This window comes from Phoca vitulina, unplaced genomic scaffold, assembly GCF_004348235.1.
Source record: "Phoca vitulina isolate PV1807 unplaced genomic scaffold, GSC_HSeal_1.0 scaffold39, whole genome shotgun sequence".
NCBI classification, from domain to species: Eukaryota; Metazoa; Chordata; class Mammalia; order Carnivora; family Phocidae; genus Phoca; species Phoca vitulina.
Window position 1 is genome coordinate 508,622 of NW_022589742.1, and position 27,791 is coordinate 536,412.

At 43.1% G+C, this 27,791-nt stretch overlaps 1 protein-coding gene across 2 annotated transcripts in view; it reads right to left on the reverse strand.

Annotated features, from left to right (window-relative positions):
• Nucleotides 1-27,791, reverse strand: part of AFF2 (AF4/FMR2 family member 2) — a 445,879-nt gene that overhangs the window by 155,291 nt on the left and 262,797 nt on the right. For both annotated transcript variants that reach the window (XM_032428215.1, XM_032428216.1), the window contains exon 4: nt 20,104-20,148. In XM_032428215.1, the coding sequence (XP_032284106.1) occupies nt 20,104-20,148 (45 nt within the window). The remainder of the gene's footprint in view (nt 1-20,103; nt 20,149-27,791) is intronic.

The window sequence follows — 27,791 nt, forward strand, 5'->3', positions numbered from 1 at the left end:
GGGGGCCCATCTCTAAAGACAGGAGATTTAAAGGGATTCCCAGAAAGGGAGGGCAGGGAGGTTAAGGACCAACTGTCCTGCCTTCCATGAGCCTATGATCATATTCTTCACCTCGGTAAAGTTGAGGATATTTATGATGCAAAACTGAATCTGAAACAGCAGGGTTTGTTGTTTGTTTGTTGTTTATTTTACATGACATACAAACATGGCTGACCAAATTGGCTAAGGAAATTCATCACGCTCCCAGGGACGGTGGGGGAGGAGTACTAGGGAGGGCCCACTATCTCACAGTGAGACAGCTGACAGCCCCATTTGTCTGATTGTTTGCTCAGCTCTTGGAAAATCCAACAACAGTGGAACCATAGACTTTTCTGGGCTTGATCACTAATACTCCTGCCAAGCCTCTCTGGTGGTCACAATGCTGTTCCTTGAAATTGAATGAACATTCTTCTCTTTGGAATGGTCTTAAGACAGTCTCCTGAGACTGCATCCCTGATTTCTATGCAAGTGCTGGTAGGGAAGAAGTATCAAATCAACTCTCCTATTAAACATTAACTTCCCAACAATGGGCCAACACAAAATGCAATCCACCAGAAAAAAAAAAAAAAGGCGAATTTTTTTTTTTTTTTTTTTTTTTTTTAAAGATTTTATTTATTTATTTGACAGAGAGAGAGGCAGCGAGAGAGGGAACACAAGCAGGGGGAGTGTGAGAGGGAGAAGCAGGCTTCCCGCTGAGCAGGGAGCCCGATGCGGGGCTCGATCCCAGGACCCTGGGATCATGACCTGAGCTGAAGGCAGACGCTTAACGACTGAGCCACCCAGGCGCCCCGAAAAAAAGGCGAATTCTTTTAAAAGTTTCTAAGTTATGATTTCACTGGCATGGTATAAAAACCCTGGCACTATTTCTTTCTTCAAATAAATAACTGACTGCTTCATTCAAAACTCTTCAGTCCTGGCCGCTGTTTCAGGGAATCTGGAAATTTTCTCCATCAGCCCTAGGGCTGTACATGCAAAAGGTCCAGCTCACACTGGCTGCCTTCATCTTGGTACCCCCCAACCAGGATTCTACTTTAAAAGGCCCTAATTCTAATTTACAGTTGGGGAGCACAGTGATCAGTGACCCTGCGGCTTCACCGGGTGTTCATTCAGACAATCAGTCCACCTTCTTGCCATTGCCAGATGCAATGGACTCCGCTTCATTCACTAAATATAAAACGGGGATGTGTATGGCCATGAGCAGTTACTCGTCAGATGCTCCATATTCAGAGTCCAAGAAACCTCTGCAAAGGCAGCAACAAGTGGGCAGACCGCCATGGTGACACACTGGGCAGAATTCAACCAGACCCATGGAGGTCTGCATGTGTTTTCGGCAGCGGCAACCTGAGGCCACAGCCCACCTAATTAATGAGGTTTGACACCCCAATAGACGATTGCCTTGTAAATCTGGACCCTTCTCAGGACATCTGTCTCCACTAGTTGAACCAATCAGTACAGAAGACTGGCCACCCCATTAGGAAACGTTGCTAGATTGATTTCAATCTAAATTGCCTTCTTCGGTAAAGGCAAAATTAGCACAAGTTCAAGAGTAAGAACTGTAAGTACTGGCCATCGAGAAATGCTTTTGCAGAGAACAGGAGCAAAGAGGAAACCTAGGTAGAGGGCTTCTGCTCTGTGGTCCAGTCCAGGCATCAGAGGATTCTGAGGTTTCCTGAAGGCCATTTCTTCCCTTTCTAACTCAGGAACTTGTTTCTTTCATCCAGAAGCTAATTTTGTCACTGTTACTTGTTTTCAAAAGTGATTTTTAAACTTCTCTGTTCAGTTTCTAGCTTTTATGTTTCAAATTATTTTGCCATCAACTACATCCAAATGACCATCATTTAAAATATAATATAATAGTATAGCCATTTTTTTTTTCCAGAGCAACTTCACTGGAAGGAATGACACACCATACCCTCATAACATGAAAGAATTCTTTATGGTTAACCTCTAATTTGCTCTTTTAGCTCCAGGTCAGCCAAAGCAATCTGATAAAATTCATACACCTTCATTGGCTGCTCCCCCAGCACCATCTTTAATGATCTACATTTAGTTTCATTCATCCAAGAAAACATTTATTGTGTGTCTACTCTCTGCAAGGTATATAAGAGCCAGGTAGCTGGACCAGATACAGGCACGAGGCGCAGATGGGCTCTATCTAGGTAACTAGAGTATTTGTAATTGGAATGGGTATAAGATAATAATTATTATTGTTTAAAAGTAGAACTAAAATAAACCCGTCCGATTGGCTTTAAAAAAAAAAAAAGAGTCACATTCAATTTGTGATCATGTACCAGAAATCACCAAAGAGATGTGCTTGATCTCACATTGCAGGACAGACAGATCGAGACTGCAAGTGCAGAGACGCGGCTTCTACAGTAAGTGAAAGGCAAGTCCAGGCAAAGGGAGACAGGAGGAGACATTTCGTGCAATCCCCAGTCTGAGCCTTTTAAAAGACTTACACAAGGCGTCAGTATTCCTTTCTAAGGGTTGCTGTAGCTTTTCATACATGATAGCTTTCTTGTAGTTTACACTTATCACATTAAGAAAAATGGTAATGAGGAGTTCATGACAACGGCTTTTAGAAGGAACAAAGGCTAAATTGCTGAGGAAAAAAGAAGTAATATCTATTTTCATGGAAAGAGCCCTCCAGTGAACAACTTGGCTGTAGCTTTGCTCTCTCATTATTTCTGAGCTCAGTAAAAATAAGGCGTCAGGCCACTAATACAGCTGAAACTCCAGCCAATGTGATTTGCATGGAATTGTCTCTCCTCTTAGAATCACAGAATCACAGCGCCAGGGGGATGAAAGGGAGCCGGTTTGCCTCATTCACATGAAATTAACTAACAAACTGATCATAAGGTGTTTGTCTAGCTATTGAACACCAGGACCTCCTCCCCCATCAACACACTGCCCCCCAGTAAAAATAAAAATAAGCCAGGGGCACCTGGGCGGCTCGGTGGGTTAAGCGCCTGCCTTTGGCTCAGGTCATGATCTTGGGGTCCTGGGATTGAGCCCCGCTTCAGGCTCCCCACTTAGCGGGGAGTCTGCTTCTCCCACTCCTTCTCCCTCTGCCCCTCTCCCTGCTTGTGCTCCCTCTCTCAAATAAATAAATAAATAAATAAATAAATAAATGAAATCTTTTTAAAAAGTAAAAAAATAAAAATAAGCCAACAGAGGGATCAAATTCTTTGCTGTTGCCTGAATTTAATAACGTTACCACCATGACTAAGCCTCAGTGAAATTGATTCAGAAAGCCTCCTCAGAATATTCCAAGCCCCTAACAGGCTGAGTATTCTTCGATGCCTGGACATTCACTCCTCTCTTCAGATTACTTTCTTTCTGCAATTACTTCAAATAATGGGAAATAAATAGCTTCTTTATTCCATATTAAGACTGGCAAAGAAGCAGCACAAGTGAGAGCCATATCTTTTTCTAAAGGGACGTCTGGCTAATGGAGAAAGAGAACATTCTAAACTCAATATGAACAATCTAGGGGCCAGGCAGTGTGGACATAAAACCTTGCCCCATAGGCATGCTATAAAGCTTCAATCCTGTGTTAAAATCAGGAAGGCTTGTCCCCTCTCTACCTCAGTGAAAACAGCCACCTGCCAAACAGCATAAGCTAGAAGTAGCTACTGACATGATACGTCTTTGGAAATCAGAACACAGAGATACTATATACTAAGTATTTACTAAACAAAAATCCAATCTGATTCTTGCATCACCACCTAGTCATGTTTTTTTTTTTTTTTTTAATAAAAAGGTAACAATCACAGAGTCTTTTTATTAAGAATTTCCCATTGACATCTTTGAGGCACCCAAAGCATTTGCACACCATGAGAAAGGGACATGTTCCAACTCCTCCCCCCCCCCGCCCACCCTCCAAGCTCTCTTTAATGACTGTGTGGGAATCCACTGCCCATGGATGTCTCTAAATCCTCTTTAAACCTCTGTTTTCAGCCTATACCATCTCTTGGGGGTAACCAGATCAATACGTTTACTCCCTGCTATACATTTAGGAAAGCACCAAAGAGAAGATCCAAAGAGAACATTGTCAAACCCTTCCGTGGAAAAGTTCTACTGAGCAAATGTCACGTCGGGCTTGAGGTAAATAAATGCACATGGAGGACTCTCCCCCTGGGCTTCAGACCACGGTTTTCTAGTGGGTTCTAGTCACATGCTTCACCCCAGTGCAACAGCACCCCACCCTCTCCTACCACTGGCTCCTGCTCATCTAGTCTGTCCTTCATTTGCTTTCAAAAAGAAATGTGCACAATCATTAAAAACAATCCTGGATAGGGATTTGCAAGCTACCCACAGAGACTGTTATATAGCTGACAGAAATCGACGTGGCTGGGTCTCTGGGCTAATTAAACAAATGTGACAATTTGAAAAGCTGCATGCCTTATGAACCACCGAGTGGTCAAAAATGAAAAAGAAAAAAAAATGCCCTGTATTAAAATACATGAAAGGAGCTTATATATTTAATAATTAGGAAAACCATTGCAGGGGCAATTTACACTCCTCAGCAAAGGCAGACTGGGAGCCTGTGAAGGGTTGAAACACGGAATTCAAAGTCACACTTTGAGAATCTTTGGAATTGCTGAACCATTAAGAAGAGTCACAATTAAATCCAATAGAAGTTTGCATGTATTTAGTGGTTAGAATTCCCTGGATGTTTCGATGTTTATGTTACCGTGTTTCACCCACTCAAGAATCCAGGCAAGTAGTTCTCCTACTTCTCATTTCATAGATCAGATTTCCGAGTCCCAGTGAAGAGCAACCCCTGCGACACTGAGCTCCATCAGGATGGGCTCTCTAAAAGGGAACATCGTCAGACAGCGGGAAGCAGGCTTGGTCACCTTTCTGTAGGCCAATCAGATTTTGGCGGTTTTAGGAGGTACTTTATAATTGCTTTGAAAGCACTGGCCTTACTCATGCTACTTTCTCAATTCATTTGTCATATGTGTGCACCACACAACCTGGATGGCAAATCAAAGCCAGTAAGTCCACCTCTAAGGAAGGAGGAGCCTCGATTTATTAAATGAGCCTTGCCATGAATGTAGAATCTAATGAGTGGCTGTTGACAGGACTTAGGCCATGTCAAGGTTAATAATCCAGATCTAGGGTCCCTGTGATCGTACTAGATCATGGTGTAAGTGAGCAACTTCCCCTGAGAAGTAACGGGTCATCTAAAGTCTCCAGAACTGTCCAAGTGTTGCCTGTGGTCCTTCCTTTAATGTTGTACCTTAGGTGAATATCTCACGAGATGAACAAGCTGGAGACGGTAGGAAAGGGGGGAGTGAGGGGCGCCTGGGTGGCTCAGTTGGTTAAGCGACTGCCTTCAGCTCAGGTCATGATCCCAGGGTCCTGGGATCGAGCCCCACATCGGGCTCCCAGCTCCGCTGAGATCCTGCTTCTCTCTCCCTGCCGCTCTGCCTACTTGCGCTCTCTCTCTCTGTGTCAAATAAATAAATAAAATCTTAAAAAAAAAAAAAAGAAAGGGGGGAGTGAAAGAGAGGGAGGGGTGCATATGAATCAGGTGCTGGGTTTTTACAGTACCATTCTTCTGGAAGGGGCCCTGCCAGGGTCTCACGTACCCTTTGCCTCCCAGAGCCTGGGGATGAAGGCATGATCACTCCTATGGAACACAGGGGAAGGAACTTGCGCGAGACCTGGAGTGTAGGTGGGCACTCCCCTGCACTGCCTTCAATTTCTCTCCTCTTCTCTGTTTTGTGGGACGTTCACTTTATCTCTTTCTACTTAGCCTGATTTTTGGTCCTTTTTTATATAGTAGGAGTATTACTCAGAACTAGAGTAGAATTTGACCAACAGATTCTACATAAGCCTCAGGATGGAAATAAATTATTCAGATAAACTCTAAACATGGTCAAGGGTATGTAGTCAAAAAGTAAAACTAGATTTGGTTTTCTTTAATGATCAGACTCAGAATGAAGACCCGGAGCAGATCTTAAGAGATAAGCTAGGGGCAGTTCGCTTCACTAGAATTTTCAGCCATGATGGAAATACTGTTATTTTGTACTGTCCAATGATAGCCACTGGCCACTTGTGGCTCTCGAGTGCTTACGATGTGCCTCATGGACTGAGGAACTGAACTTTTATTATAATTTAACACATTTAAACTTCACTAACCAGCCACATGTGGCTACCGTTACTGTCCTGGACAGAGCAGACTAGTCAACACTTCAGTTTTACAGACGGAAAACCTAAAGCCCATCATGCTCCAGAGATGAGCCAAGGGTTGCAAAAGAAGGTCGTGGATGGGTCAGGCCTAGCTTTGAGGTCTCCTGATGCCCAGTCCAGTGCCTTCCTCTGAATCCCAGTTCTTCCAAAGGCAGGGGCTCTGTGGTCTTGGCTGGGTGACACAGACCACCATTCACTTTGGTATCAAAAGTGCTGGGTGCATGAGTCTGTGCCCTATAGGGGGCTGTTGGGTTGAAGAGCAGGAAAAAGGCTGCAAAATTTGAGGGTGGACAAGCTCCTTGGGTTTTCTCCAGTCCCAGCAGGTCCTGAGAAGTTGGAAGGGATTGAAGAGAAAACCACCAGAGGCCCAGACAGCCGGGATGCTTTTGTCTGCCTTAGCTTTTGAGGGGCCTGCGTTCTGTATTTTGTGATCTGGCAATTTCTAATTACATGTTGCCAGGGGAGAGCGGGATGAGCTGGTTTGTGTTAGCATGCTCATCCCAGGAATGGGAGATCTGGGGGGAGTGCTCCATTTTGACACAACCTTTGCTGTGAGGCTGAGAGGGTCTAATAAAGCAACATGCAGGTTTTCAGCCACAAAAAAAGTCTGGAAACCTCTCACTGGAGGAAAAAAAACATGTCATAGAAGCATCTTTCTTGTGATCACAGTGATAATAAGCACAGTGAATGGTACCAAATCAGCCCCTTTAACTTTATTTAAGAGATTTGAATCGGCTCTCTGCAATTATAGTAGCATATGGGGCCTCCACCTTTGCTTTTAATCAATGCCTTGTTTAAAGTGATAATGCCAACATTATTGTACTTTGAGGAGCAATAGTAAAAATAGGTTAGAGCAAAGGTATTAAATAATGTTTGGCAATGGAAAAACCTAGCACAAAAAGTAGCGCTAAATATATTATTTGAAGAAATAAGAAATGGGAGTCATTATAGTGCCTAGTATTTGTATAACTATTCCACTTACTAAACACGATCATCTGCTTATTAACTTACAATAGCTCCATGGAAAACATATTATTACTTCACCAAGGGCGGACATGACACTGTGAGGCCATTTTCTCTAACCATTTCTCTACAAATTTCAGTCACCCAACAAACAGCTACTCTGCATTTCTTATACACCTACACTTGTCACCTTTGTGTACATGTGGGGGGCGGGTAGAGGGGCTTCTGGGCTAGGCTAAGGGGACAGAGAGATGAGTGTGACACAGACTCTGATCTAAGGAACGGTCACATTACACCACGAGAGGCAGCCCTCCCCACCACACGAAGGTGACAAGTGTGTATGTGGAAAAGGTGGTGAGGGGACCCAGAAGAAGGAGAGAGAGATTCATTTCATTTGGATAGTTAGGGCTTCAGAGAAGAAGCGATCCTAGTGTTGGCTCTTCCATGGTGTGAACGGGAGTCTACCAGGCAGACCTAATATTTACCCAGTGTTCCAAGCACATTCTAGAGGCATAACTAACATACATTAGCTCATTCGATCCTCCCATTAATCCTGAAAATTAGGCAGTATTGCCCCAGTTTTTTAAGTGAGATCCAAAATGGTTAAGTCACCCAAGAATGTTCAGCAGGTGAGAAGAGCCAAGCTCTACTTCCTTAACCGTGATGTCTCCCTAGAACATTCTTCCTTTTACTGCTCAGATACTTATCTCCTTGTAACTGCCCCTCAGGGGTTGGGTTCCACCATTTGAGGCCTCCTAGCCTAAGTCCAGTCTCAGCTCGCTCCCACACCACAAGTCCCTCAGGCAGCGGTGGCCTTCTCCCTCTTCTAGTTCAATCTTCTCATGACTAGCCTCTCTCTTCCGCCATTCTGATTGTGGATCCGCTCACTATCCCCTGCTTACCTGTTGCTAAATGCATTTCAGTTCAGCAGCATACCTCTTAAAATTTGTTTATGAAAATTTTAGAAATTGAGAAAATTTAGAAAAGGAAAAACTCACCCATAATCCTGTCACCCTAACAAAATAAGAACTATTATTTCAGGGTATTTTCCTTTAGTTTCTTTTTATTCATATCTTTACATGGCCATAAAAAGCAAGTACATAAAATGTTATAGTCTGGTTACTTCACTTCACAGTTTATTGTAAGGTTTTTTTTTGTTTTTCCCACGTCGCTACATCATCTTCAAATCCGTCTTTTTAATGGCCAATTATTTTTCTGAGTGTATAAATCAGAATTTGCTTAACTATCCCCTTATTGTTGGACATATAGTAGCATTTTTGGCTATTACAAGTAATGTTGTAATGAATAACTTTGTTCACGTAGCTTTTCTAGGGGTTTGAATTTTCCCCATAGCATGGTTTCCCCAAAATGGAATGATAAATTATCAATGTCTCTCTAAAAACGGGGTGACCATCCTAAATAAAGGTAGAGGCACACCATGTTCATGAACTAAAAAGGCATACCAAGTAAATTCATCTATTGATACAATGTAATACTAACTAGCATTCAAGCAGGATTCTTTGTAAATACAGACAACATGTTTTTACAATTCATATGGAAAGAAAAGGAAACTAGAATAGTCAAACTACTTCAGAAAAAAGAACAAAAGTTGGAAGATTCACATTATCCTAATTTTAAGACTTGCTATAAAGCTACAGTATTGAAGACATGGTGTTGGTGAAAGGCCAGGGGCATGGACCAATGGAAGAGACTAAAGAATCCAGAAATGGAACCACATAAATAAAGTCAATCTACTTTTTACAAAAATGTAAAATCAATCCAATAGAGAAAGATAGTCTTTTCAACAAATGGTGCTGGAACACAATGAACAAGGAGCTTCAACCTACACCTCACAACATATACCAAAATTAACTCAAAGCAGGTCAAAGTCCTAAATGTAAGGCATAAAACTATAAAATTCTTAGAACAAAGCACAGGAGAAAATTTTTATGACCTTGCATTAGACAACAAGTTCTCAGACTTGACACCAAAATCATAATCCATGAAAGAAAAAAAAAAAAACTGATAAATTCGACTTCAGCAAAAAACTTTTGCTCTTAGAAGGCCACTGTCAAGGAAATGAAAGAAAGAAAATATTTGTAACGCACATATCTGACCAAAAACTTATATCCAGCACATATATAGAACTTTGAAAATTCAACAATAAGGTAACAAACAATCTGGTTTTTAAAGTGGGCAACGGATTTAAATGCATGGTTCATCAAAGAAGACATACAAAAATGAAAATGAGCACACGAAAAGATGCTCAACATCATTAGCCATTTGGGAAATGTAATTTAAAAGCACAATGACATACCACTACATACTTATTAAAAAGGCTTAAATAAAAAATAACAATAAGATCAAGTGCCAGCAAAGATGTGAGGTAGGTTTTTCATAAGTTGCTGGTGTGAATGCAAAATGGTATAGCCACTCTGGAAAACAATTCAGCACTTTTTAAAAATAAGGTTAAACATACACTTGACCCCCAGCACCCCCCTCCTAGGCATATATCCAAGGTAAATAAAAACATAATCACACAAAATTCTGTACGTGATTTTTAACAGCAACACTATTTATAATCACCAAAAAGCTAAAAACAACCCAAATATTCTTCAATGGGTGAATGGGTAAACAAATTGTGGAACATCCATGTAATGGAATGTTCCTCAGGAACAGAAAGGAATGAACTATTTCTAAATACAACAACCTGAATGAATTGGAAAGGCATATGCTGAGTGAGAGAATCACTATGGGAAGATTACATACTGTATGATTCTTTTTATGTGTGGTGTTCTGGAAAAGGCAACACCGTGGGGACAGGGAACAGATCAGTGTTGCTAGGGGTTGGGGGCAGGGAGGAGAGTCTGACCGCAAAAGGGTGATATAAGGGAATTCTTTGGAATATTGGCATTGTTTTTCTGTTAAAGGTGGTGATTATAGGAATCTATACATATGTTAAAACTCACAGGAATGGAACTAAAAAAAAAAAAAGATAAATTTTACTGAATGAACTTTTTTTTTTTTTAATGTGCTGGCCAGAAATCAATACCACATGCCAAGTGTGGTCCAAGTAGAACAGAGCAGAGCAGATCTAGCCCCTTCTTAGTTCTAGGCACTCTAGAGCAGGGGTTCAGCAAACTACCTCTCACAGGCTAATCGTGGCCCACTGCCTGGTTTTGTAAATAAAGTTTTATTGGAACACAGTCACAAGCATTGTTTTACGCACTGTCTATGGATGCTTTCATGCTAAAAACAATAGCATTTAGCTGTTGAGACAGAAACCATGTGGCCTAAAAAGTCAAATATATTTACAATCTAGCCCTTCACAGGAAAAATTTGCTGAACCCTGCTCTAGATCCTCGCATGAATACATCTGTGGGCAGTAATACATGCTACCACTAAATTTTTTCTTATCTACTCAGAACACTGGTGGACTTAAGTGCATTACCATATAGATATCCTCCTATGGAACTTATTTTATTAGATTTGGTCCGTCTCGTAAGCTGTTTTCCTAATTCCGACACATGGTATTGTTAGCCATCTTGCCTAGCTTCATCGTTACCCACTGGGTCAGGGAGTGAGCCCTGTAGTCCTCACTTAAAATCTATTTCTTCAGCCCTATATTCTCATGGTGAAAGACAGAATGCATAATGGTTAACAGCATGGATGCCCAGGGTTGAGATCTTGGTTCTGCCACTGGCCAGCTGTTGAACTTGGAAAGTCGTTGAGGCTCAAAGTATTTCCATTTCATTACCTGCAGCGGTGGGGATGACAATAGCACTTGCTACAAAAAAACTGCTATACAACTATTTGATAGTATTATTTGTGTCTACATTCAATTCAGGCCGACCTGAATTCCAATCCTGTTTCGTCCCCTTAGTAGCTATATAATTATGTGCTTTGGGACAATTTATTTAACCTCTCTGAGGCCTCCGGGCTGCCCTCGGCCCATCAGTCAGTGGTTTCTGGGTAATGAGCTAAGCACTGCTGGGGAAATCACAATCTACAGGTTGGAACCTTATAATCTTACTACTAGTATTCCGTGGGTAGCCCCCTCCCTCCCTGTCAATGACAATTTCAAACTTTCTCCAGTCTCCTCAAACCTCTAAACTTTCCCCTGACTACCTCCAACCCCTGCTGGCTCATCAGAAGACTTGGGCTGGAAATAAAAAATTCTGAAATTCTCCTACGTTTACTTCTAATATTTTATGTTTTTGTTTTTAATCTTTAATGCATCTGGAAATAATAGTGTTGCCTGGTGTGAGGTAAGAACCCAAGATTTACTTGAGGAGAACGGAAATGTTGGTGATATCATCCTTCCTATCCAAGAATAATACGCCTTTCCATTTTTTTAAATGTTCTTTGGTGTCTCTCCTAGTGACTTAGTGTGTTCATATAGCTTCTGGCACATTTCTTGTTAAATGAATTCATAAGATATAAATGGAGTTTGTTGGCCCCATTATATCTTACAGTTGGTTGCTTACATGTAAGACTCTTTCTATATATTTTGCAAACTGAAATAGTGTTGAATTGTTGTACTGTTTGTAATAGCGCTTCTGGTTAATTCTTTTGGGGATTTCAGGAAAACAGTACATATATATATATATACACATATATATATGTATATATACACACACACACACATATAATCTACAAATAATAATCATTTCACACATTTTCTCCCATTTTAATACCTATTCTTTCTTTAGCTTGTGATTGTCTTGGCTCACCTCCAGGACAATATTAAATAATAATGGTGATAAAGAACATTTAGTCTGAATTCTCAACTACAGTGGGAGTGCTTTTAGAATTCCTCTGTGAAATGTTACACTAGCTTTTGGGTTGAGATGGATACATTTTATCATATTAAGGATGTTTCTACCTATTTCTACTTTACCTAGAGTAAGTGTTGAGTTTTGTCAAGTATCATTTAGCATCGATGAAGATGATCATGTAGTTTTTTCTTTCTTATCCTATCCATAAAAAGCATTATATTCATGGATTTCTTAATATTGAACAAGCTTTACTTTCCTGGAATAAAACCCACTTGGTCATGGTGCATATCCTTTAAAGTTCTGTCTGATTCTATTAGCAGTTCACTGAGGAAATTTGCATCAATATTCACAAGTGATGTTACTCTGTAATTTCCTGTTTTGTATGCTGTTTTTGTCAGATTTTGGCATCAATATTATGTGCTAATTTGGCTCTTCTAAAAAAATACTTTGCAATATTTTCTTCTGGTTCTATGTTCTGAAACCATTGGGCTGTATTATTCCTCCATGGTTTGGTTTAATTTCCCTATGAAACCCCACCTGGGACTGATGATTTCATGAATGAGTGGGACTTCTTTTCATTTCACTGATGGTGATAAGTCTGTTTAGATTTTCTCTCTTCTGGAGACAGTCTGAGTCAATTATATTTCACTAGAAAACTTGTCCATCTCATCTAAATGCTTATATTTATTTGTGCCGAGGCAAGTAAATTGCCACTAACAGTTATTTTGATTTCCTCTGTATCTGAAAAGTTATTACTCTTTATTATTCCTTGTTTTATGGATTTGTGCTTTTTCCTTTTTTTTTTTTTTCCCTTGGTGAGGTTAACAAATGATCGATTGCTGTTACTCTTTTATCTTGGGAAAAAAAAACAGATCATAAAAGTGCTAATTCTAATGATTTTCTGTCTATAATTCATTACTTTGCAGCTCTTGATTTATCTACTTTTAAAATAGCGTCTTTGGGCTCTTGTATCACTGCTTTGGCTCTCTCTCTCTCTCTCTTTTTTTTTTTAGATAAAATTGCTTCATTTCTTTAATAACTCCTGCCACTGTGGAGTCATAGCTTTGATTTGTTCCCTAGCAACATTTTTTTATTCATTTTTTTCTTTTTTTTCTTTTTTATTTTTGTTTTGGTATTTTTGCATAGCTCTTACTGTGGTTCCTTTTTTAATTATTACTAATTATTCTAGTGACAAGAGTTCTTCCTTGACAAGAGTTGTTTGCAGGATGTTTCTGTGGCAGCGGGGGCTGTGGCTCAATCCTAGACTAGCAGTAGTTCTCTTCTCAACACTAGTGTGTGCGATCAAGTGCTTTGGCCTTTACTTCTGTCTTATCAAGAGATATCAGGCCTACAGGCTGCTCATAAAGCAGCATCTCAATCTTCCACCTTGCCTCAGCAACAAAGTGCTTTCCACAAATGTGGATTAGTTATGTCACTTCTCATTCAATCCTGCCTTTCCCACTTCTCAAGATCTGTATGTTCTAGACTTGGTCCACAGAAGCTTCCATTGCAAACCTTCACACCCAGCCCCATCATTCCCATATTGGTTTTGCTTTTCATGGTGTGCCACGTATCCTTTTTTTTTTTTTTACGATTTATTTATTTTTTTTAGGGAGAGAGAGCACAGCAGGGGGAGGGGCGGAAGGAGAGGGAGACAAATAGACTCCCCGCTGAGTAGGGAGCCCAATGCGAGGCTTGATCCCAGGACCCTGAGATCACGACCTGAGCCGAAGTCAAGTGTCGGACGCTTAACCGACTGAGCCACCCAGGCGCCCCTGTGCTCCTTCTCTTAAAAGCAGGGCTTCATCAGCTATGCTCTAGATCCATGACCACGGGAACCATCCTTTGGATTCTTCCCTGCCTGACCTTCACAGAATAAATTGTGACTTAGGCTTATGTATGTCTTCCGGTTAGACCAGTTACAGAGTTCACAGTTCTTTTTCTCATTCTCCATAATGCTTTTGGTGATTCACAAGAGAAGGCGTGAGCCTTGCTCTATTCTTTCATTTCAAAACTGGAAGATGCCTCCCAGAATGACTCTGAGAGGCTACGTTCTCAATGTATTTTCCAGAGACACTGGTCTTACCTCTATCCAGATGCAAGTGTAATGGCCAAGCGCCTGGCATTACTTTTTTTTTTTTTTTTTTTTTTGCCAGCCCGATCCCACTAGCACAGCTGGGACAATGAGGCCGGTTCTCAAACAACAGTTGGAAGCTATTACTTCTTTCAGATAAGCTTAGACTGCTTTTTGGCAAACCAATACACTGTTTCATTACCCTCTCTGCACACCCAAGATACAGAAAGCAGGTGTAAATTCTACACGTGGCTTAAATTCTCACCTGCTTTCATTCAATTCAACAGAAAATAATAAATCACCATATTCACAGAAAGAAACAGGTTGTCAGAAAACAGACTTATTTTTATAGCACACCTACGAAATAGAGGGACTCATATATTGACTCGATGATTTTAAAGGGGCTACTCTTGCTCACTCCCTGGACAGCTAAATGCTGTGTTGCTAAGTTACTGGTATTTGACATCATCTCTTCCCTGACATGTCCCACGTTTGACAGGTTCCCATGAATCACTGGGCCAGTCACCTCGTTACTCATGTTACTCATTTTCCCAATGACGTCTGTGTAATCATTTAAAATTCACATCATACGCTAGCTGCAAACCCCTAGATTCCACATGAAAATATTTAAACTGCTTGACAGGCTCTAAGTGCATTTGGAAGCACACTGGATGGCTTACCTACATTGTTCACATAATAGTTGTTATAATTAAATTTAGCATCTTTCTTCTGGGTTGGTTTGTGTTTGAGAAAAGAGAAAATGATTACTGGGAGGCAAATAATGGCTAATATCTCTTATGGGCTAATTGGCTCCCATGAATAGCTCACCTCACATATGCATGCTATGTATTCAGTCCATTAGTGCTTTGAATTAGCTTTAGAAAAGGTAATACTCCACATAATTTACCCAGTCAAGGGCATTTTCACCTGCTGACAAATTTACATATTTCCCAACGTCATTAGGTAAGAGCTAGTCATCAGAATAGCAGAGGGTGCAATCAGTAGTTTATTTATTTCACTCCACCAATGTTAACATTAATTATAGTCTAAATTATATTTAGCAATTGTTGTCTTTCTTGGATGGAACTCTACATTACTATTTCAAGAAACTATAATTTTAAAAGTCCACACCAGAATAAGATAGATGCTTTTTGAAACATTCTGGAAGGACTAGTATTTAAGACTGCTCTACAGAAAATCGTTTGCATGATTCCAATTTGAACATTATTTATACATTAATTTGACAGGATATAAAATCAATTGCCTAATTATTGGTTAAATTTATCAAAGAGATTCTACTGAAAGGTGCTTGATTATGGTGCATAGTTATGATAATATAATCAAATTTCCTTTCAGATGTAATTGACCAATTTTGTTCCCCAATCCATTTCTTTCTCATTCTTAAGATGAGTTTCTTCATTTGTTTCCCCTTTTCAAAGTAAAAAATAGCAAGTACTGTGCACGGTCGTCCTGTAATTATTTGGTAAGATCTCTCCATGCTAAACCTGTACACTTAAATACAGACCTAATACATGGAATTGCCATAATTTAGAATGCTGTAAACACAGATCATGCCATAATCTGAAAGAGGTGCCCATGTCAGTGTTTACCAGCCTGATCCATATGGTGGGGAGAGAGCTGTAAGATGATAGAGTTTATCAAATCGAGTTCCCTAAATCTTAGCTAGCAAATTCAGCATTCCCCATAAACAGTGAATTACCCTTACAGATGTTAGACTATGAAATTATCAACTACTGAAGGTACTTTGCTAGGAAACACAATCTGTTCGGCGTCAAGGCTAAGAGAAGCACTCTATCTGCATTTTTGACTCAAGAAAGGACTTAATTGATAGTTTGTTGATATTTTTAAGTAAATTCTTGCAAGGAACAAATAAATCATACCACCGCAAAGCAAATAATCACTGAACATCCATCCTCGGCTAGTAGTATTTAGTGCACACAGCTCTCCTTGGCTTAACTCTTCCAGAAGTGATTACTCGAGGACCCATCAAACCCCGTGGAGCTCAGGAGAGAAGCTGCTGTGGCCCATATTATTACATATGAGCAGCTTCAGAGTCCCTCATCTGATAGATGAATTGTAACTGCAAAACGCCACCGGAGTTATTGTTAGTTTTCATTTCTGTTTGGACTCGAGGGCAGCTTGAATCTAAAGAGAATATGGCGTGCTTGCTGACCGAAGCAGGTACGCAGGCTGGGCCGACGTAAACGTTGCCTTTACGTTTCTGATGTGTAAAATGTAGACTAGGCAACAACGTACTTGACAAGTAGCGAAGACGAGTGGATCTAGGCAGCTTGTTCTGTAGCAGGAGGGCAGCTGGAGGAGAGGTGCTATAGGCTGGTGGTTTCTGGCCTGTTTGAAAAACTACTTGAAATTATCTTGGCATTTGGCATACAAATAATTGGATTTGTATGAGTCATCGAAGCAACGGCAGCTGAAAGGAATTGGTGGCTGATGCCATCACAATGTTAATCATAAAGGAGACCGGAGCTTGTGAAGTCAGAATGGATTCAAGTGCACCAACAGGAGCAGAATGGGTAGCGTGTTTTGCACCATGGACTCATGACACAGAGTTTTAGGATTGTTGTGAGAGGGACGTGACGTAGTATGCTAAAGTGCTCAAGCCCGGAAGTGGCACATTGCTGTTATTTTTTATCAGTGGCAGTAATGTGTCATTGTTGTTATTTTATTATCTGAGGTGAGATTTGAACATATTCAGAATGGTAGGAAGAAAGAATTAATTCCTGACACCTGCTCAAATTCGTTGGTTTGGTGGGATTCTTAAAGTGGCTAGGACTAAGTCAGCCAGCATCTGGAGCAATTTTTTTTTTTTTTTTAATCCAGAGGTCTGTGAGAGGGCGGTGGACAGTTTGGCGTAGTGTAAAATGCAGACCAAGTTCCATTTCTGCTTCTGCTGTATCCTAGGTTCACTCTCGCTGCAGGTCATTTATAACCCCTCTGGGCCTCAACTTCCTGAAATAATTAGGGACTACACCACGTTTTCTATTACCAAAATAAGATAATGAGGTTCAAGTGTTTTCAAAGGCAGTCATGTGCCACAGAAAAATAAGGTCACCCTATCAGGTCAAGTCAGCCCTGGAAGACCAGAGGAGGTGGGCTACAGGACGGCATGAGAAGCAGGAGCACAAAGAAAGAGAAGTCTGAAAGAGAGCTGAGGCCACGATCACAGAAATGGTGAGAGGAGCTTTCAAAGAAAGCTAACTGGTTTGAATTGGAACGGTGTTTTGGAAAAGGAGGCAAAAATAAAATGCATTAGGGAAAAGTATTTCCATTGCCTGGGGACTGAGGGGCTGAGAGAGGGGAGAGGCCAGTCGTGTTGGTTGGTTGGTTAATAAAAGAAGTCTGTCCCCACGTGAGATGAAGTGGGTTTGCATGCTTAGCCTGCTGGGCTGTGGAGGGCAAAAAGGGGGGAGATCGGTGAGGTGGGGAAGTTGAGAGACCAAACAGACTGAGATCTCCATGTTTCCCATGCAAACTGTGTACACACTTTAAAGATTCTCTCATTGCAAGTGGGTCGCGGGGTGGAGGGTGAGTTATTGTGTGAGTTATTCATGTTTGCTACATGAAGAGATCGAGAAGCCACACAGCTAGAGAGTGATGGACCTAAGGCTTTCTACCGCGGGGCTAGAGCCCCTTCTTCCACACGGCTACACCTCAGTGAGGGAGAATACGCCCCTGCTCTTGGCTTGTCTGAAAAGCGCTGAGGGTGTCAGAGAGAGGTGGTGAGAAAGAGGAAGGGAAAAGGTCACCCCCCCACCAGGAGGAGGCAGATGGAGAGCACGGCCACACATCCCATCCGCTGGGCTCCACAGCCCTTGAACAAACACGACCACGAACCTGTTGTGCCACACAATGTGGGCTATACAAATTTAAGAATTACTCATAAAATTTAGGACACAAACTTCAGGATGCTTATTTTTATTCTAAGCATGGGAAATGAAACATGTCAGTCTTCAATAAAGGCAAGCCCACTCATTAATGGTGCTGTTGAAAAAAACCCCAGAATTCTATACAATCTATAGCCCTTCAAAAAAAAAGACGTTTCCCTAGATTCTCTTTCAAGAACAGAAGGACTTTTGTTACTTCCTCAAAGGGTGCTATCTTTTATGAGCTTATTAAGGCAACCTGCTTCTTTTCTTTCCATGTTGAAGTGACATTCTGTTGTTTCTCTAAGTGGCTCCTCCAGCGGACTGGGGCCCCCAGCCTCTGCCAGGTGCTCACCCGGCTCCCCTCCCCCAGGGCCAGGCCACTCATAAGAAGAGATTCCAATTGTGACCAATTAGGTGGTGATTCTGAAACGGGTCCCACATTCCTTTGGGAATTAAGAAAAGACCGCTGACTTCATTTGGAAGAGAGGAAGAGGTTTCTTGCCATGTTACCTTTCTTAAGGAAGGCAGCCAACACACTAGCAAGGATTTGGTGTCTCTGGTTGATCTGACCCATCTCCGCCCAATGGAAGGAGCAGACACCTGCAGTCTCCTGGTGCAGCACACTGGCGGATTTCTCAACAGCCGCCCACCCTCCACCCCAACCCTTGGACCCCAGGAGAGATGACATAGGGGTTCCTGAGCTCTTACGAAAGTAGCCCGTATAGGGGCACCTGGGTGACTCAGTCGGTTGGGTACCTGACTCTTGGTTTTAGCTCAGGTCTTGATCTCAGGGTCGTGAGATCGAGCCCCGTGTCAGGCTCCTTGCTCGGCGTGAGTCTGCTTGAGATTCTCCCTCTTCCTCTGCGCCTCCCCCCTCTCATGTTCTCTAAATAAATAAATAAATAAATCTTTTTAAAAAAAGTAGCCAGTATATCCCCAATTCAGATAGTCTCGTCGCTGATCAGAGTAATAGGACTCATCTCTTTAATAGCCAATAACAACACTCGTGGGCTGAAAACGGGGCATGCATATCCCCAACAGGTGAAACCGGTGATCAGGTCAACTTGACAATAAACAGCTCTCTCCTCTTTATTATTCCTTGGGCTGCACTGTCACAGATTCCCTTGGAGCCCTGGGCTGCCTGGAAGGCATGCACCACGGGGAGTCTCAGGCAGAGGTGGGGGTGAGTTCCTCACTTTGGTAAGTGGGGGAGGGGTGCAGACTTCTCAATGGTACACAGATTGTTCTCTTCCCTGGGCGGCAAGCCTGCGTGCTTTTCTCATGGCCACGCTGATCATCATTTATCATAATAATGAGCTTCTATACCTCTTGGCAGCTTCTAAGGGAATTAGGACAGGTATTATTATCCTGTTTCACAGATAACAATGGAGATTCAGAAAGCTGGAGTTCTGTGTCCAAACCACAGAGTGACAAACAGCAGAGCTGGCCCTGGGACTCAGTGCCACGACTTCCGTTCTTCACGTACCACATTGCCTTGCCTTATGACGCTAACAGCCAGAGACAGGAGACCCATTTTTCCGGCTGGGCTCTGGTGTTGCCTTTGGTTTAAGCATCTACTTTGGGAGAGATCACTGCCACCTTCCGCAACTTCATGCTGCCTCCATGCCATTCATATGCACACATTCCCTCCCATTAGGAACAGGTCCTACAACTTGCCTTCACTCTCAAGTCTCTCCTCCTTGCCACCCTCCACCCTCCCACATCTTGCCCCCTCGTCATAGGCCACAACCCCCACAACCCTGTTCCACCCACGTTGGCACGGGAAGTGGCGGTGAAGTTGAGACTTGAGATCCCAGAGAGCAGAAAGCCCAAGATTTAGGGTAGGCTGCTTAAAGAGGGAGAGTTTCCTGAAGAAGGTGGGGAGTCTCAAAAGAAAGACCCAGAAAGGCACAAGGATGAAACAGAAGCTTAGGGAGATGACAAGACTAGCTTGGCTGGGGATGGGGAGAGGACAGGTGAGAAATGAGCCGGGAGGTGTAAGCAGAAGGGTCTTGAAGTGGAAGCAAGGATTCCCCATCAGGATACTCCCAGAAACAGCACAGTAATTACTTGAAAGAGCTTAAGCAGATAGATTGCTTCATTATTAAAAGGCACAGAAATAAAGGTTTAAACTCACCCGCAAGATTTCTTCAACACAGCTTGGATCACTGGGAAGGCTTACCTAAAATAAAATAAACAAACAAAAATTAAGCACCATTTAGCTATTCTCAGAGAAGTTTATTGTATAATACTTTACATGGTAGGAAAAATTGTAAAGAAAGGAAATACAGCTATCAATGTAGAGTTTTCCCCTGCTAAGTACAAAGCCAAAAGTATCTGCTAGTGGCCAATTTTCATTGCTTTAATGAAGCAGTAAGACCACAGTGCAAGGTGCAGAGAGAGAGTGACACGTTCTGTCACCGATTTTCTGTGGGACATTGGGCTGCCCTTCCATCACCCAGGCTTTACTTTGCTCATCTATCCAAAGAAGGAGCTCGACTTCCTCATCTTTAAGGCCATTTGACCCTCTGCCAGGGTTTAATATATTATTCATAATCACAGATTTTTTTAAAGACGAGGCCGATAGGACATACTTCTATGATTGAATTAAGTTCTTTTTAAACTTAGGAGTCTAACCAGATGCCTGCAATTCTTATCCAAAACACCAAGGCTCAAACTGTGTAAATTGCAGGCATGCCTTGGCACTTAGAGAGCATCTCACAAACATACAAAGTGAGTCCCATGAGCCGTCTTTCCCAGTGGGACATCTTCCTAATCAATCAAAATTCAAGCAACTTGCAGAAATGTCCCGAGGACTCACTGCAGGTCCAGCACAAAGCTCTATCCTCCGGGGGCTCTATCATCAGTGAAAGCCAGAAGCTGGACACCAAAGCGAGGCACCAGCTCGAAGGCAGTGACCGGCGAGGGGCCCGGGCATGGGACAACCAGCCGGAGAAGGGTCTGCCGGGCGTGACGTCACCTGTGTGAGCTACAGGCATCCCCCAAACATCCCTCTCGCCTTCACACCTTCCCCCTCTCCAGGACTGCGAACTGTCACTTCTGCTTCCCTCCAGTTCTGGCGAGGAGGGCATTTGGTCTCTTTAATTCACTGGGGGCTGTACGTCCAGACCTCTCGAGGGGGCAGTTAGGTGATAAGCCCCCAGTTCCTCCGATAGACTGAAGGCTGAGCATAACTCTATTTGGGGAAATGGAAAATAGAATATGGCCCCAGTTTCCCGCAAACCTGCATGTCTCCTTTCCCCCTCACAAATGTCCCAGTTTGGATGATAAATTATACAGTCACCCTTCCCAGCACAATAATATTCTAGTACTGGGTAGAAAGAACAGGAGAAGGAAAGGCTGCAAAAGAGGGCCAGGCACAACTTTCCAGAGGACCTTAAATGCAGGGTCCCAGTAGGCAACTATGGGTAGGGTTTGGCCCAGCACAGCGCATTCATTCATTCAACAAATTTTTTGAGGGCCAGCCTTCTGCTAGGCACAGATACAAGGAAAAGCAAAAGGAGACACAGCTTCCTCCCTCATGGAGTTTGTAGACTCAAGAGAAAGGTAGATATGAGGAATCACATAGTTAATGTAGGACTGAAACTGTGTTAAGTGCTACCTGAGCCCATCCCACAGGTACTAGGAATCTTTCCATGTCCAAATAAGCATGGGAAATACTGCAATCCACCTCCTCCCCCGACGTGGAAATCCATGATGCGAATTAAAGGCTCTGAGACACCTATCTAACTGTTGAACGCAACACGTTCCCAACTCTCTTGACCACTAAATTCTTGGCTTTTTAGTTTTTGTGATTTTCTTTTCCCAATCGACATATACCACCATTCCACACAGAATGAGTGTTTGCAGAACACACACTGGGAGATGCTGGTCTAACATAGTACAGGATTACAGAACTCAACGGATTAGTCTTAATAGCAGATACAATCTCATCCCATTGTTCAATGCTCCAGCAACTGTATTTTCTAAGACAATCCTTGAACTTCTAACAAATAACCTTTGCCAAAGGTCAAAATGATTACAGCAGAATTAAATCTTCAATATCATTGTTGCATTCTATCCGTGTGGGCGGCCTGGGCTAAAAAATGTATGTCCCGCTCTCAGAAAAAGGTCTTTGCTCTTTTTGTTCCCACACAAAAACATAATGTCAATTTTTCAACCACAGAGAAAAACATATCAGCAATATGCAGACACGGTAAGAACGCTTGCCTCTGGGTCTATAAGGAGCTGGGTGGGAGTTCCGGCCCTACCACTTGGGAACAGGACTTGGTAACTTTACCCCTGTGAGTTCCAGTTTTCCCAACTGTAAAATAAAGTAGAATAAAATAAAATCGCCATCATAATAATACCCGCTCCTTTCAAATCTCACAGGGTTTCTGTGAGCAGCAAATGAAATAAATAATGGGAATATGCTTTGTACCCTGCAAAGCCCCACACAATGAGCCAGGTTATTACCCCTTGTCCTGTTGTTCTCCTTACTGCTTTATTACTAAGTCGAGTCTTCTCGTCTTTTCCAGGAAAGACCCGACTCACTCTTGCCAACTGCAAATGTCATCCCTACACCTGGTATTATAAATATCCATTTCCTTATGGGGGAACTGCTGTCAAAATAGAAAGAGTTGTCAACTCTGGGGCTTTGCGGCAAATCTAATAATGACTGCTTGGGGGTCGGGAGCACTCAGGATCGGAAGGGACTGCAGACAAGGACAGTCAAATAAGTATGCATCCACACCGAGTGTTCAGATTGTTTTTCTTTTTAAGAAAATCCCGGAATCCAGCATTGGCATGGAGTCACTAGTCCTGCAAACTCATCTAGCCCTGCCCCACAGCTCTTTCCACCGCAAGACAACTACATTTGAGCGGCAAATGCTTCTCCCCCTGCGAGTGCTTTTGAATTAAGCAGCGGAGCATTTCCTCTGAGCCTAGAATAGTGTTAGGCGTGGGGGGTGGGTGATACAAACAGCTATGAGACTTGGCCTCTTTCTCTCGGAGTTAAATGTCTAGATGGGACGGCAAAACAAATAATTAGAGACCCACTGGGACATACATTGTAAGGTAGTCGTGACAAGGGTAATAGGATCGCATTCACTGCCCGACCGCCTATTCATCAGTTCTCCCATTTATTTCTTTAGACAACAAATCCTGATTGAGCTCACACTGTGCTCAGGATGGTGCCAAGGAGGAGGGTTTGAAGACACTGAAGACAACATAATTTCTGGCTTTAAGACTCCACGCAAATTGGGAAGACAAACATTTACACGGGAAACAGACAATAGGGAACAGGAGGTCTGATTAGGTGGTGGAGAGAGGGTACCTACCGGGTTCACGGACAGAGCCATGTCCGACAGAAGCTCCCAGCCGCCGAGGTCCCCACTGTAGTCCTCACTCCACATGGGAGTGAGAGGCCAAGGATCTGACATGGCCGAGAAGTGGCAGAGCCACCTGAGGCCACTTCAGTCTCTGAGCCCCCTGAGGAGCTGCACGCCGTGGGGTGGGGTGGGGGGTCACTCTGCACACTGAAGACAGCTGCACCGAGGCGGGGGCTCAGCCCCAGAATTTTGCCCAGTGCACTCCCCCCCCCCCACACACACACGCCCCTCTCGCAGTACTTCTGGAGTCACTCGGACAGGTGGGAAAGGAGACTAAGAGAACTAGTGGCGACACGGGGATTAGAACTGCTGCCCGCCGAGTTGCCAAGCTGCTGCTTAATTCCCGAGCCACCTTCTCCTCTCTTTCAATCCACTCTTGAGCATTCAGACAGTCCACAAAGCGCAAGTTAGCCACTCAGAGCTGCGGCGTCCTTTGCATCCCCCTCTCCGCCCCCTCCTCCTAGAGCAGAGAGCAGGCTGCATGCCGCACAGGGGAACCTGTGCTCTCCCGCCCGGCCCCAGACGACCCTCTCGGGCTGGGCACAGATGTGGTCCTCTGAGGGCCAGGGAAGGCAGGCACACACGGCGGGCAGGTGGGGAGTTGACTGAGAGCCCTCACAAGTGCCTACCCTCTCTGCACGTGACAGTGCAGGCTGCCACCCCATGTAGCCACAGAGAGACCACGCACCGATCATCTGCCTGGCGATAAATACATATCTTAGGAAATAATGAGGGTACCTTTAAATCATCAAATATTCAATTAACTGCAGCAACAATAAATGAATTGCATAGGATGTTTTAATCATTCTAGAATTAATCAGTTTGGAGCATACTTCTTGGCGATTAGGGTAATACAAGATATCAAAAATACCCTGATTGTGGCATTGAGAGACATAATAGAAAACATAGAGATTAATGTAAAACATTAAAAGAATAATGATCATCACATGGTTAACTGGGGAGTGGGGGAGCTCAGTGCATGCCTGTCACTACATTATTATTAAGGGACTGCGAGAGAAGGGTCATTCTTTTTTTTTTTTCCCCCTAAAAGCACCCTGAGGTTGCCACAGTATCTGGCAATCAAAGCCCACGATTCCAGGCATATTCCACCTTGACAAAGACTTCGCAAAGTAAAACTCAAAAATCACGAGCTTAATTGCCGGCGAATGCTTGCGTTCCCCTAACAAGTGCAAGTGACACAGAGTGACACTCCACTAACACCAAATACCATGCTAACGGCCCAGTCAAACAACATGCATGACTGACACCCACGGCAGCTTCTGAACTAATTCCGTTTGTATTTTCATTAACAAATTGCCACATTTATCCCCATGATTGATTTATGGGACACGGAGCTCCCCTGACACGGCATTACTAATAGAATGAAAAGTCAGGTTATGATATTGTACTACCAAATGAGTTTGCCGGCTTTTTAAAATTTTTAATCCCCATGGTTGGTCACTTGTAAAAACCAAGGGGCAGCAGCCTCTGGAGTCCTGATTTGCATGTGCCTGGGGATCCCTTTATCTCCCCACCCCACCCAGGGAGTCCCGGGTCTCCAGTTTGGAAAACTACAAACCCAGTTCACATTAGGATCCGTCAGTCCCCTGCTTCCTGCCTCACCTTAACCTGTCCCTATTCTAGTTGGTATTCATGAGGCCATGATTAAACGGGAACAGTTAATATTACATAAGCTGCCAACAGAAGTCCTCAGGTAATAGAACTTTAATCAAAACAAAAAAAGATTTCACAACAGTTACGTGGTACAACCAACCAGCTCATCTTCCAGTTTCTTTTTAATACAGCTAAACGCCTGGGTGTCCAAAGACTTGGAGTTTACTTTCAAATACTGCTCCCGGCCCATTTTTAAGAGAATTAAATGGTCCAGATACCCCATGTAAAATAAGCTAGTAGTCACCGTTCCCTCTAAGAAAAGAAGAAACAAAAAGTAGAGCATGAAGATCAAAGGAATTTAATGTACTTGCCATTTCAGGCCGACTACAAAAAAATGACCCTTGGTCTAGAATCTTCCATGGCATCAAAACTAAAAAGGCAGTGAGTGCAATTACGTTTTATTTATTTGAGCAAATAAATGAGATAATTTACTATATTTTCTGGGGGCATCAAGGGGTAGTGGAGAGACTACGCTCTTTGAAGCTGGACCGACTTGGATTTTAATCCCAGCTTTGATACTTAATTTGCTTTGTGAACCGGGGCAAGATACTTGAACTTCTCTGTGTCTCTGTTTCCCTATCTATGTAAGAGGGGAATACAAAATACACTCCTAGGGTGGTTACGTGGCTGAGATGTACATCGTAAGCCCCCTCCCCGACTTCTATCCCAAGTTGCCTCTAAGGCCCGTGGCAAGGCATCGGCACCTTGAGACTCGGGACCACTAAGGAGACAGTTCGGTCCCTTTGTAAACTGGCCCCCAAGACATCCCCTTGCAGGTCACTAATTATGAAAGCTTATTGAGGGGCCCAATGTATAAGGAGTCTCAGGCTGCTGCTCCATCTGGTGGCACTCCCTGAAGACGACAAAGGAGGCTGGGGAGGGTACTTGAGGGGGTAAGACAACAGAGAGACAAGGGGGAGTGCGGGGGGAGGGGTGGGGGAAGGGCGGGCGATGTGCTTCATTATGAGGACATCTCGTCCCTGATTACATTAGGCATGGGCAAGGGCGGGATGCATATGCAGAAAGGCCCATCATCAGCTGAGAGGACCTAATGGCAGATGGAATTTCAAGTGAAGAGTACTTAATTCAGTGGGCTCTGAATAGCCATTAGCTCACTGTTCATTTATTTGGTGTAATAACTAGTTTCTATAGAAGAGTGAGCTATAAATGGGGAGCGGGGTTATAATCTTAAAGAAAAATAAGGTGCACATCTAGAAAGACTGCCCTAAGAAACCAAGAGCCTATCTGGATGTGCCTGACCACCTGCTCCTCATTCCCCTGGTCACCTGGGCTGGGCACTGAGGTCATTGCATCTCTGCTGCTCAGGTGCCCCAGGGCCAGACTCCCTGCTTACACATTCTCAAGGCTTTGCGTCTAGATTCCTTAATTGTGCTGCTCACACTTAAGGTGTATCCTCCTACTTCTCTTTGCCAGCCTCCCAGTCTCTGGCCCACCTCGCCTGCCCCTTCCTGCCTGTGCTCTTAGCCTTCCGCCGGCTCTTGGTGCCTACCCTATAACCCACGGACCTTCTAGCCCCGGTCCCTTCCTTTTGAGATTTTTAGGCATGCGTCAGACCCCTCAGGGCCTGCGGGATACCTATCTGCGGGGCCAGGGCACTGCAACCATGAACGATTTAAAATTAAAATCTCAATCCCACTAAATCCCTACTTGTTGTACTGCCGTTCACGTTAATGGCTGGATTGTGGGCAGGCCCCGAATGTCTTCTAGTAAAAGAGGAAACCGTAAGACTACAGATGGACAAATTGGAGTGACGTCAGGCAACTTCTGAACTCTGTCAACAGCCGCTGGTAACAAGGCCAACATGCATGATCCACACATATCAAGAAGACGTGCTGAGAAGCAAGGTCACTTTTGAAGTTTGTCATTTAAAGAATAAATGTTAGAGTTTTGGGAGCGTCCATATACTCCTATCCACTCCACGACCACAGCAAATTCTCATAGTATGCAGCAGCTAAACCCCTGCAAGGCAGCCATCTCGCGTTCAGCTAACTATGATCTTATAAAGTGGCGAAAGAAAAACATACTGATAGGAAACAGTTTCGTGTCCAAGTTCCACCACTAATTAGCTGTGTGGTTTGGGACAATTCACCTCATTGCTCTCCAGCCTCTATGACAAAGGCAAGGGAATATATTACAAGTTCCTAATGTTTTGTACCTCACATAGCATTACAGAAATAATCAGAGATCTACATAAGATAACCAACTTTTTTTGTTTGCCATGAAAGGCCATAACGAAAACAGTATCCAAAAGGTAGGAAGGGTACAATCTTCAAATACACGACAGGTTCTTCAAAATATATGACAGCAAACTTATACCACCATCAAACACACTCACACATACCACTGTTCTTATAGTTCCCATTTTGCCACAGAATAACCATCTTGGACCGGTTGCCAGGTGAGATGATCTCTCAGGTATCTTTTAGATTTTGTAATTTTATTCACCTTCCCTTTTATTCTGTTATATTACATACATCTTATTCTACATAGCAGTAGACTTCTCGACGTTCAATTCTCTATCTCCGATCCATGAACTATTTTCTCCATGGAACACGGATGCTAATTGTCAAATCCCAGCTACATTTTCTCTTTCCTTGCTGATGCTGTTTAAATGCATGGGAGAGGCAAACTAATTCCTAGACCAAACACTACCAACATAATTAAGGAGGCAACCCTTCTGTAACAAGTCACCTAGAACACACAGCACGCACATCCTGTGGGCCTTACCTGCGAAACCGGT